Consider the following 12,435-nt stretch of genomic DNA (forward strand, 5'->3'; position numbering starts at 1 on the left):
ATCAAATAAAGCTGGGCATGGTGGTGTATGCCTTTAATCCCAATACTCAGGAGGCAGAGGCAGGCAGGTCTCTGTAAATTCAAAACAAAGTGAGTTCAAGGACAGCTAGGGCTGTTACATAGATAAACCCTGTCTTGAAAAGAAACAAAACAAAACAAAAAACTTGAAAAACAAAAATCAAGCATCCCCCAAAAAACAAACAAAACCAAAAATTCAACACACACACACACACACACACACCAAACAGAACAAAAAGACAGAAATCATAATAAGCAAAAGACCATTCTGACAAAAGATACTCTAACAAAGCAAAATGAGGCAAAAAGTCTACAAAAATGTCATTAAGTTTAAGTTGATCAACTACTCCTAGACATGTTAAGTAGTTGGTAATATATGAAGTGAGACCCCGTTGGAAAAGCTGATTTTTCCTTGCCTGTGTATTTCACTTGCAGATAGAGTCTTGGTTAGATGTGGGAGCCTGCAACCACTTCCCCATTAAATATAGCTTGAGAAGGTATATTACACAAATCTGTTTAATAAAAAATTTAGGTAATACTGTTTTAGTTACGATAGAAATATATTCTTATGCATTAGCAGGGATGATGGACGGAATTATATAAAGGGGCACTATATAATGCAGAGAAAAGCTAAACAATGAACAAATAAAGGAGCAGTTAGGAATCATCTTTTGTTTCTGTACTTGATCTTAGCTGAAAGATCGAGAAATGATTTGTCTTTTGTTTTTATCTAGAGTAACAGAGAGCTTTGGGATGTGTCAAAGAACACCTTTCTATCCTTGTATCAGGCAAAGCCAATCAAACCCAGGTTATACACATGAAGCAGAATAGAATATTTTCCTACTGGCTTGTGTGATGATGTTTACTAGAATGTATCCCTTGAGTTTATATTATTGTGATACTAATCTGACTTTTCATGCATCTATTTTTTCTACATTTGGGGTCACTGATGTTTTAGTAATAGAAAGTTATTGAAAGATATATTTATTACCTTTAAAGGCCAATTAAAATTATCATTGCACAATCATTTTACTTTTTTTCCTTTTTTTATTTTTTTTAAATTAATTAATTTATTTAATTATTAAAGATTTCTGCCTCTTCCCCGCCACCACCTCCCATTCCCCCCCTCCCCCAATCAAGTCTTCCTCCCTCCTCAGCCCAAAGAGCAAGCAGGTTTCCCTGCCCTGTGGGAGGTCCAAGGACCACCCACCTCCATCCAGGTCTATTAAGGTGAGCATCCAAACTACCTAGGCTCCCACAAAGCCATTACGTGCAATAGGATCAAGAACCCATTGCCATTGTTCTTCAGTTCTCAGTAGTCCTCATTGTCCATTATGTTCAGCGAGACCGGTTTTGTCCCATGCTTTTTCAGACCCCGGCCAGCTGGCCTTGGTGAGTTCCCGAAAGAACATCCCCATTGCCTTAGTGTGTGGGTGCACCCCTCGCGGTCCTGAGTTCCTTGCTCGTGCTCTCTCTCCTTCTGCTCCTCCTTTGGATCGTGACACTTCAGTCCAGTGCTCCAATGTTGGTCTCTGTCTCTGTCTTCTTTCATCGCCTGATGAAGGTTAATATTCAGGAGGATGCTTATATGTTTTTCTTTGGATTCACCTTCTTATTTAGCTTCTCTAGAATCACGAATTATAGTCTCAATGTCCTTTATTTATGACTAGAAACCAAATATGAGTGAGTACATCCCTTATAGCCAAGAAAAACCAGCTTACAGTTTAAGAAGAACACACAAAACCAAATATGTTTATTCTAAAAACTAAAATGGAGACATTTGCTTAAGATCAGAAATGCTTTTGAGGATACAGAAGTGATACTTGATGAATGAAATAAAAAGTTAAATGTATAATGAGAGCTAATCTTTCTAGTTTATGAGATTTAACAGATTTAAAATTTTAGCATGTCTAATTGTATTTTAATCCTTAAAATTCTCACAAGAAAGGCAAAACAAGCATCATTCTCATTTTACAGTTGAGGAATTGAGGTTCTGCGTTTATAGGTCTCGCTTAAAGTTACATAACTATTAATAGAGACTAGGTTAGCATGCAGGTGTTCTATGCTGATTTCCCCAAAACAGAAACATAGAAAATGAGACCTGTTTTCTTATGACAAATGTATTTAATTTTTTGTCTCAAGCAAAAGGAAATAATATAGAGCAAAAGTAATAGGTACTACCAGGTTTCAGAAATGTTCATCAGAGTTCCAGTTATTTCTGTTCCCTAGGAGTCTTTCTTCATTATGTCCTTTTTTTATTTCCCAAAAGAGTGAAGCTGTAGAAGTGAAATAGAAATGACTCACATGTGGCAGATGAAAACAGAACTCCATTCACGGTTTTCCTTTTTTCCATCACTATTATCGTTTATTTATTCTGAGGTATTGTGACTTTTGAAACTCAGAGTTAAGAACAGAATGAACCTCAGCAAAACTTTGCCAATAAATATCATATTTTAGTCACAACCAAGCTATTTCCAATGGTTTGTTTTAAGAACAAAGCTTCTACTATAAAAATCATTGCAAATAAATGATATTGCTTTCAACATGCAATAAAAAAGCAGACAGTATAAACAACAATAAATTTCATAATTAACTAACTATAAATGCATAATATAGAACAAGATAGATTACATATATTTATATACATATACATAAGTGCACTTCTTAAGAAAATGATAGCTATTCAAATTTTCTTCTATCTTATATAGTAAATTTTGATCAGAATAAAACTCCTGTAGAAAAGTAGATCTCTTTCCTTTTCTTCAGATGAATTTTAATTGTTTTTGTTCATATGTAGCAATGTCAGTTGGTTTATTCATTAATCCAATATTTTGGGTTAGGATTGAATTCATAATAGGAACCTCAATAAGCGAGAAAAACCCCATTCTCTTTTGGGGGTTTGAGTCAAGCAAGGACAGACGAGAATTGGAGACAAGCTGGCTTTTTATCGTATTTATCTTCCTTGGTTTCCAGATTGTAAATCGCATGGAGCCTGTAGAGTTATTTGGCTGAATACTGGTCTGTTCTAGTACTTGAACATTCTCTTCTGGAAGATAGGGTCCTGCTTTACCTCGCTAGTCAGTACTACAAAGAAATAGGCTGATCTTACATTTCTGTAGCCTCTGGGTCATCTCCAGGTCTCATCTGATGGCAGGCATGCAAAGGGACAAGTTAGGATGACTGATGACTATTTGTTAATTTTAAACCTATATTTATGAGCTGGGCTCAAATTCAAGTTCATATCCTTTATTAGCCCTTTATTTAAAAAGAAAATATCTTGATTTCATATTCAGTTTTATAGGTCAGAGCCTCAAATATTTTCTACCTTCTGGGGAATAGTAAAAAAAAATCTATGGCTTAGGTCACAGTGATAAACTGAATTTTGAACACTTAAAATATCAAATGATAGGATTTATAAATGATATATATTTAATAATTTGTAAATTATTAATGGGAAACTATTTTAAATTGCAATTTAGGAAAATACTTGGTATTGTTCTGCACTGGAGATGGGTTTGAATTATTCTTTACATATTTCTTCTCCTTTCTCTGGCAAGGAAGCTTTCTTCTTGGGTATGTAAGTCATACTAGAAAAAGAATGCTTTCTAAATGTAGATAGTCTTCTCCTAAAGTTTCCACCTGAAAAGAAATATAGGAGAGGGTCAAAGCAACAATTGGATGCAGCTAGAGATAAGGTTATGACCACTGACTTCTGCATCCTTAAGACAGAATCACAGGGTCTAGCTTCACTGTGTAAAAAGTAAAGGTGGATAGTTCGTTGAATATGATATGGCATGAAGCTAATTAAAAAGGCAGCTGTCACAACTACAATCATTCCTATAGCCTTTCTACGACTTGGCAGATTTTTCTTCATTGAATTTTTTAGTAAGGTCAGAATGATCATTGTGTAACAGACAATTATGATGACAAAAGGGATGATGAAGCCAACAAATAATGACACATAGTGCAAGACCAAAACATATTTTTTAGTTTGATTATCCTGCGGGGGCTCAAAGCATTTAGTATTGTTTTTCTCATCTTGGTAAGATTTGGTCATTAAAAATGGAGAACTAGTCAAGATCACAAAAATCCAAATTCCAACAGACACAAACCTGGCTTTTTTCTGTGTAACCAAATTAATGTTCTGGACAGGAAAAACAATAGCAACACACCGGAAAAAGCTCATGGCTGTCATAAAGAAGATGCTACAATAGAGGTTAACATACAAGGCATATGTGGTGAGGCGGCACAAAAAGTCACCAAAGAACCACTTGCCTTTGTGCACATAATAGACCACACGGAGAGGCAATGTACAAACACATAGTAGATCTGCTATGGCTAGATTAATCATGTATACTTGGAAGGCTGATTTCTCATGATACGTTTTTATGAGGACATAGAGCACAAAGCTATTGCCAAAGAAACCCACAACAGAGATCATAGAGTACATTGTGGAGTACACTTGATTGCGGAAGTCGTCGATCGTGTCGTGGCATGTGTTATTACTGACAGAAGATATTGTCAGATTTTCAGCTTCATCCATGTTCTCCAGGAATGTCTACTTGGTGCCTACAACATATGAAAAGATCTTGTCAATAAACTAGCTTTTCAAATCATAGTGCACACTAATTAATTTCACAGTGACACTATAATTTTATATGTAATTAAAATATTAAATAGATTTTTATTATTTTTTGAAAATTTCATACATATACACAATGTGTATTTTGATCATGCCCAGCCTCTGCCTTGCCATCCAAACTCTCTCAGCGTGTCTCCCTTCCAATTTCATCTTCTCTCTTTCTCTCCTTTTAAAAAATAACCCACTGACTCCAATTAGTGCTGCTCACATGCACACCCACCACAGCTGGAAGCAATTGTTGTCAGGTAATGAGGAGAGAGTCACTTGAACTTTGCCCCCAGGAGGAAGGTCTGGGTACTCCAGACCTGAAGAAAACTTTTTTCCTCTTTTCTCATCTATGTTTTCCTAAAAGAAGTCTTCTTAATTCCCAATACCTAAGTAAAATATCTCCCTCATATTGTAGATTGTACTGCTCCAGTACTATTCCATAAAATTGCCCTTGAATGAATTTATGATTTTTTACGTTGAGAAAAAGCTTTAAATATACTCGTTTTACATATATGGGTGTGTGATAGCAGTTTAATACCTAGTCTCTTATTGATTTGTTGACTTTTCTTTATCTCTCACTCCCTGGTAAACAAGGTATCTCGGAGAATGCTTAAGAGTTGAAGAACTGCTAGTGTGGAATAGGATGGATCCTGTCAACATAGCAGGAATATGGAAGCAGACAGCTCTGGTGATTGTTGCAGGTGGGATAGAACTTGCCAGGCTTCCAGCCAGGAACAGTTTCATCTGTTCTTCATGTGTCAGCATCCATCTTGCCATTCCAGCTATTTATATTTTTCTAGCCTTTAAAATGCCACTTTCAACAAGGACTATTGTTATAAGATTTTTAAAAATAAAGAGGGATAATTCTAAGGTTATAGAGAAAAACCAGCCCACCATTTCTAACGACAGCATTAGTTTTCAATTTGTGCTCCAGGTTTCTTTTTGTATTGGTTTCCTGAATTCAGGTAAAGGAAGGGAAACTTCCCCAAATTAATCCTAACATTTTTGTTGATACCATTTTAGGCAAACTGAGCCATTTTATGTCATGAGGCACTAGATGGTGCTATTGAGATTTTTGATATAGCTTTTCCCCTTTTAGTTTTATTCACAACATTTTAGAAATCAATGTAGCATGCTTTTAAATATGTTTCTATAATATGATATACAGCAGATCTTATATTGTTGCCATGAAATAATTACTAATCACTTCATGAATGATGATTTGATATCTGTATATACTGTGAACTGACTTCCACTAGAAAGTAGGTTAACAGCTCTGTCTCAAGCCTACCTTGGTACATTTCTGTAATCCCCACACTGGGAAAGCTGAGGAAGGAAGATGATGTATTTGGAATCAGCCTGGGCCACATAGGGAGACCTTGGCTCAAAAGCAGTAGACAGACCAAATCCAAACCACATCTACCATCTCATGTCCTTCCTATTTCATTGTTCAGACTGAATAACACCTCCTTAACTATGCCTTCTTTCATTGTCCTTTCAAAGAAAGTTCTATCCTTGTAGAACTCCTGGGGAATTTTCAGTCTGTCCTGCACATCTTCTCTTCTGGACTCTGGTTGATAAATAAGGCAGCGCTTTATACAGGACCAGTTACTCATCTTCTTTGTCCATAAATGTTCAATGTTAATTGGAATGATAGAAACCTTACCATTTGAAAGCATAATTATCCGTTTGAAACCACTTAGAGTGATCTTTCATGGCACTATAATTTAAAGTCTTTTCAACTTTGGAGACTAAAGATGCTGATGTAAACAAACTGCTTCCTAAAGTACTAAGAAACTAAATTATAAAGCTTAATTTTAAGGGTTAAAAATAGCCATACTGTTGACATACAAATATTTCTTCATCCATTGCACATTACAAATAAATTTGAAGTTCTCTGCTGCTTGAACAAAAGATGCCAAATAGAGCTAATAAATAACAACGAAAAAGAACACAAAGACATGAATGCTATCTAATTCCATTAACAACCAGCAGAGCTCTTTGAAACAGAATGGACTTCCTTATAAATTTCAGTATTCGGGTTTGAATCTTTATTTACACAGAAACCAATTATTTATATTAAGCCATGAAAAGAAAATTATAGAATTTTCAAACAAGGACTAAATTTTAAAGGGGTAGAAATCACTTAGTGTAAAGTAGCCATTTGAAATATAATGACATAAAATGTCTGTGCAACACTTAATTAGGTTTTGCATAATTTACTGTGATTTTCCTAATGATGTGACCCCTAGGAGATGGACACTGAGAATTCCTTTGGAAGCCTGTCCTGCCTTCAAACAGCTCACAGTTGGGAAAGGAAGTGGGTGCTGAGGAGTAATAACTCAGTTGTTTGGTGAGGTTGTAGTAAGTCTAGTAAAAGTCACTTTAACACAAAGCAAATGAATCACGGATTGATTAATGAAAGGAAGCAGTAAGCACAAATGGTGCCGACTTTATTTCAGTACAGATGATGAGAAACACAACTTCCTTAAGAAAATTACACATTGAAGAAACAGTTCATTCTGAAACCGGAGCCTTACCTCTTTCTGGCACCGTAGTACCTCCACAAAGTTTCCTTCTTATTGTAGCCCCTGTTCTTACGTTGTAACGTCAGAGTACGCTCAAGCTGAAATCATAAATTACAGAAAAGAGTTAGTGACCTCAGGAGCAGCCCGGAAGGGTCATGGGAACTTAGCAGCCTTAAGTGCAGGTCCAGAGTGTGATGGCACATCAAAGCTATACTGACAGATTTAGGGCTGCCCATTGGCTTCCATGCCTCCTTGCTTTCCCTTCATCTTTTTACATTCCCAAGGGGAGGGAGACTTGGAATAGGGACCATGAGTGGTCACAGATGTTTGCGTCCAAAGATGAACATAACATTTTAAAATATTTTTTCCAGGAAATGATATTTTTCTCTATATATTTAATTATAAAGCTTAAATAGGAAATAATTTGGGAAATCTCATCCAAGAACTTAGTTTTCTAGGAATAGGAATTAGAATATTAAACAAGATTTTCTTAATTTGCTTGGAGCACAATTTTGTTTAAAAGAAGAATGGATAATGGGGATTGAACTAGATCCCCAGACTCAAAAGACTCAAAAGAGTACTTGGCTTTGGTCACTAATTTCACACATATACTTCTGGAGAGCAATAGTTTTAGAAGTTTGGATACTTAAACTTTAAGGTGTGTGTGTCCTTTCAAAAAATTACTGTTGTAAATCAAACAGATACAATACATATGTTAGAAATGAATACAGAAAGGCTTTCCTGAGGCAGTAGCAACCTGACACTTCTCAATTTTTGTTGTGTTATGGTGACCCTCATTCTTGTGTACCAGAAAGATTCCCCAGAGACTGCCACTTTTTCTTTATGTGTGGTCCCAGTGTTAATAAAATAAACACCTTCTTCCAGTTTATTTTGTAAAGTAGATGCAGGCTGGAACTTTCCAAAGGAAATCTTCTGACAAAGAAATGGAAGTAAAAAGAGAAAATAAAGGAACTTCAAAGATATAAAATGTGTTCACCATTTCTTTTGGGGTATTTCTAATATCTTCTCCTTCTTCCATTGTCCTTCTTTCTCCAGGTAAGGAGTCAACCTTCGGAACCTGCTATAGTCTGGTCAAGTGTCTGTTGCTGATTGATAATTGCTCAAGTTGACTCTTAAATTTTGTTAATCAGGCAGTAACTGTTTTTTTATTTGCTTCGCCCATGTCTTAACACACTGACTATAAAGATTCACTAAATGAATGTTAAATGTATAAAATATTTCTGATTATGAAGTTATGTCATTCTGTTCATCTAACCTAGAAAGAAAATTTCGGCACTGTCATAAATTTTCATTTAAAAAAACCAGAGTTTCTCCTTAGACTGCAACAAAAAGAAAGCTTATGAATTCATAAAATGCATATGTGAGAAGTGTAATCTTTCAAATTTAGCATACTAAGCAGCTACTCGTCTTTGTGGTGGTTGTGCAATTATAATCTATATGCACAAATGAGTAAGTGTCATATTGTCTAGGACATAGTGTCGTTTTTTTTCTTCAAGTTCACAATTGTGAGGCAATCCCATTTCCTTTTGAATTCTTTGCTTTGCATATAGCAGGCATTCAGTACTCAGTGATCAAACATCTTGCCCCTCTTTCCCTTTCAATTTACTTGCAGAATCTTGTTTCTGATAGCAACTTCTGCCAGCATCAGGGATTGTCATTTTTAAGCACATGCAGGAGAGGTGTTGAAGTAAAAGAATAATTATGCAATTTTTGTGTGTATGTGTGTGTGCTGGGTATAAAACCCAGACCCTTACCATTGCATGTATCCTACCAGCAACCTCATAAATCTCTCTCTCTCTCTCTCTCTCTCTCTCTCTCTCTCTCTCTCTCTCTCTCTGTGTGTGTGTGTGTGTGTGTGTGTGTGTGTGTTTGCCTGTGTCTGTGTGTAGTATATACATATGCCATGTGTGGTATATACATAGGAGTCAGAGGAATATATTAGGTGTCTTCTATCACTCTCTGCTTTTGCTTTTATTCCCTTAAGGCAGGGTCTCTGACTGAACCTGGGGATGTGGCTTATTGACTGAGCTGACTCAGCAACCTCAAGTAATCCTCTGTCTTTATCTATCTACCCCCAGTCCTGGGGTTATAGGTGTGTGTGTGTGTGTGTGTGACTATGCCTGGGTTTTTACATGGGTACAAGGGATTTGAACTCGGGTACTGATAGTTGTTTGTATAAGTGCACCCACTGAACAATACTTGCCAGCTTGGATATGTGATTCCTATTCAAATCATTCAATTATTTTACTTGACTCATGTTCAGTCAGTAAAGTTTATAGGGCCCTTATTCTTACAGAGGAAAGGGTATTTTCCTATAAGGGACTATTTGCTTGCTAGACTTTGAATACATTAAAAAATTAAGAGAATAAATTAAGAAAGTAAATAAGAGAACTCAGAAATATTATAACAACACAAGGACCCAACTTACTTGCTTACAGGTTTTTAGATGTGACACAAATCTGTAGACATGTGTATATATAAATCAATTATATATTATTTTAACCTATATAGTCTCCAGGCTGCTATATTTCATTAAATGGCACTGGTGCGTTTTCTATTTTTAGTAAAAGAAAATGTTGTTCTTGACCATCGTAACCCAATTTAATATTTTCTGCCCTAATATGGATGTGATATGACATATTGTTTTTACGTTTATAATAATTGTACCTTTATAATGACTTTTATTTATTACTTTGTCATAGTCATCTGTGGTCACTTAATATAATGCTTCTCATTACTTTTACTTAAGTTCCACTATCAAAAACAGCAGTAAGCACATTTTATTAGTTTTATATTTCCTGCTGGGCCTGGTATATAGTGCATTTTAAATATTGGTAGACTTGAGTTAATCCATTTGCTGTATCATTTTATTATGTGTGTTCAAAATGAGAGAGAATTGTAGTATGGAGAAAAACCATGATTGGACATTTGAAGGACTAGGTGCCAGCAGACCTGAACCATACCTCAGTTTGTAGTGGGTGATTAATTAAGTGATCTTTGAAAAAAACACTTCCTCTCTGTCAAACCATTACTTATTTGCAATACAATAGGGTTAGATTTTACGACCTCTAAAGTCCCTTCTAATTTATCATTCAATAAATCTGTAAAGATCAGGACTATTATTTTCTCAAGAGCATGTAATATGTGATTTATAGCTGCAGTAAAGAACACGGACATAAATTGTTTGCAACTTTAGCTGTGTTTAGAATGTATGGCTTGCTCAGACTTTCTAAAGGCAGCACAATAGATAGTTCTAGATATGATGCTATTTTGTAAACTGGGTGATAATTATGATTAAAAGTTGCTCTGCTTGCCAGGGCTCACCGATCCTCCTCTCTGTGCTTACCCCTTTTAAAGTTACACTTCTGGTTTTGATAGTATGAAAATAGCTTTGATAACACATGCTTGTATACAGGTAGTGTTATCTCTATAAACCAAACTTTCTAAAATATGCTACACAATTATATACATTCACTTTGTAAACTTGAAGATAATTCTGTAAAGTACATGCCACTGTTAGCCCAGTTTTACATTTGAGAATGCCGAAACAAGGAGAAACAATTAGCTTTGAAGTTCATTAAGCTCTGAAGTTATTTTGTTTGTTCCTTTTTATCATCCCCTGTATCAGGTGCCCATCTTGCTTGATCACATGGCTCTAGGATTCCATGACTCATTATTTATCCATTCATATAGATCTTAGCAGTTGCTTGAAATGTACTTTTCACAGTTTATAAGAAAGAAGCTTGGGTTGCTGGGAAAGTATGACTTTTCCTGAATGTGGACAATATTTGTTCTTGGGCCTTAAAAGCCTAAATAAACAAATCATTTTCTTCCCAAGTATAAAATGTTTTTAACTTTGTTTTATTTAAACTAAGTAGAATCAGTGATGTAAATATTCCACATTTCACTTAAGACAACTGTTATTTCCTGTGTATTTCTGGAAAATTTTTTAATTTTCTGGGATCCAAAGTGCAGAATTAGGTCATTTTTATAGGTAATTTTTGAGTTCAAATTGCTTAGAAGCAAGCAAACTTGCTCTCAGTTCACTATGCTCAGCACAGTGGCTTCTGCCATCTCTGCACTTGTCAGTTGGATCTGACAACCTTTGAAAATGTTTCTTGTAAGAAAGCAAAGCTATTTTTGATGAAATAAATACAATAAAAATAAATGATTTTGTGTTTCCAAAAAATGACTATGTTGTAATGTGTTCATCTTGCTTGATTGAAACAGCATGTTTGTTGACTATTAGCTTCTTGTACTTCATTTCCTGACAACTGCCTTTTGCTTTTCTATTTTGTGAATGCAACTGTTTTACGCAAATTGTGTAAGTGAAATGATGCAGTTTTTATCTTTCTGTGGCTAGCTTACTTTACTTCACATAATGCCCTCAGTATCCACCCATGCCATATAAAGTTCCTTCTTTTCTAAGGCTGAATTTTGCTCTATTTCAAGTAGTTACTGTCTTTTAGTTATCCTTCCTTTTGCCAATGGAGGTTTTTAGTTATATTCTATAGTATTATTTATAATAAGTTCCTTGTTTTATGAAGGAAGACTGTTCTTTTCTATACTAACTGGGAAGAGTGGCAACACAGTTGCCCACTATCACAAATTCTGTAGTTGAGTTTCTCGCATTGGGGAAATCACAAGGGTCAGCACATCGGGAGTACAATGGATGTGTCTAGCCCTCCTCCTTGGCTGGTAAGTATAACTACTTTTTACAGATACAACAAACCACTATGTTTTCAAGAAAATAGAAAACAAACCTCAATTAATTTTCTAAGTAGGTAAGAAAAATAGATATAGAGGTCAAACTATACTAGCCTTTGAATGATAAAAGTTCTACATTTGGATCATAGTTGCATTTGTACTTAGCTGTGTGATCTTGGGCAAGTTGCTTAATCTTTCTGATATTCTGTTTGTCACTTATGAAAAAATAAGGTAACAAAACCAAACACAAGGATATCTTTGTCTCTGTATCTCTTTGTGTGTCTCCCTGTCTCTGTCTTTCTCTCTGTGTGTGTCAATGAGTATAAGTTGAGTAAAATCTAAAAGGACATCAAAAGAGGATAAAATTTGGTGATGAAGAAGAAACAGGGGAATCCACAAAATGACACAGGGGATACCAAAGAAGAAAAGGGACTTGGGGGAAGATAAAAGGAGGGGCTAGGATTAGCGAGGGAGTGGGAAGGGAGATAAGGAGGAAGATAATTACTAAAACACACCCCGACGATCTGATAAT

At 35.5% G+C, this 12,435-nt stretch overlaps 1 protein-coding gene across 1 annotated transcript in view; it reads right to left on the minus strand.

Annotated features, from left to right (window-relative positions):
- Nucleotides 1-1,508: 1,508 nt before the first annotated feature.
- The window catches only part of Cysltr1 (cysteinyl leukotriene receptor 1), a 28,242-nt gene continuing 17,315 nt past the window's right edge, over nt 1,509-12,435 (minus strand). Inside the window, exons 2-3 of the mRNA XM_057759826.1 lie at nt 7,188-7,273; nt 1,509-4,586 (exon numbers count right to left, since the gene is read on the minus strand). Of these exons, the coding sequence (XP_057615809.1) occupies nt 3,538-4,560 (1,023 nt within the window). The 5' untranslated portion in view covers nt 4,561-4,586; nt 7,188-7,273 and the 3' untranslated portion in view covers nt 1,509-3,537. The remainder of the gene's footprint in view (nt 4,587-7,187; nt 7,274-12,435) is intronic.

The sequence above is a fragment of the Chionomys nivalis genome, chromosome X (assembly GCF_950005125.1).
Source record: "Chionomys nivalis chromosome X, mChiNiv1.1, whole genome shotgun sequence".
Lineage (NCBI taxonomy): Eukaryota > Metazoa > Chordata > Mammalia > Rodentia > Cricetidae > Chionomys > Chionomys nivalis.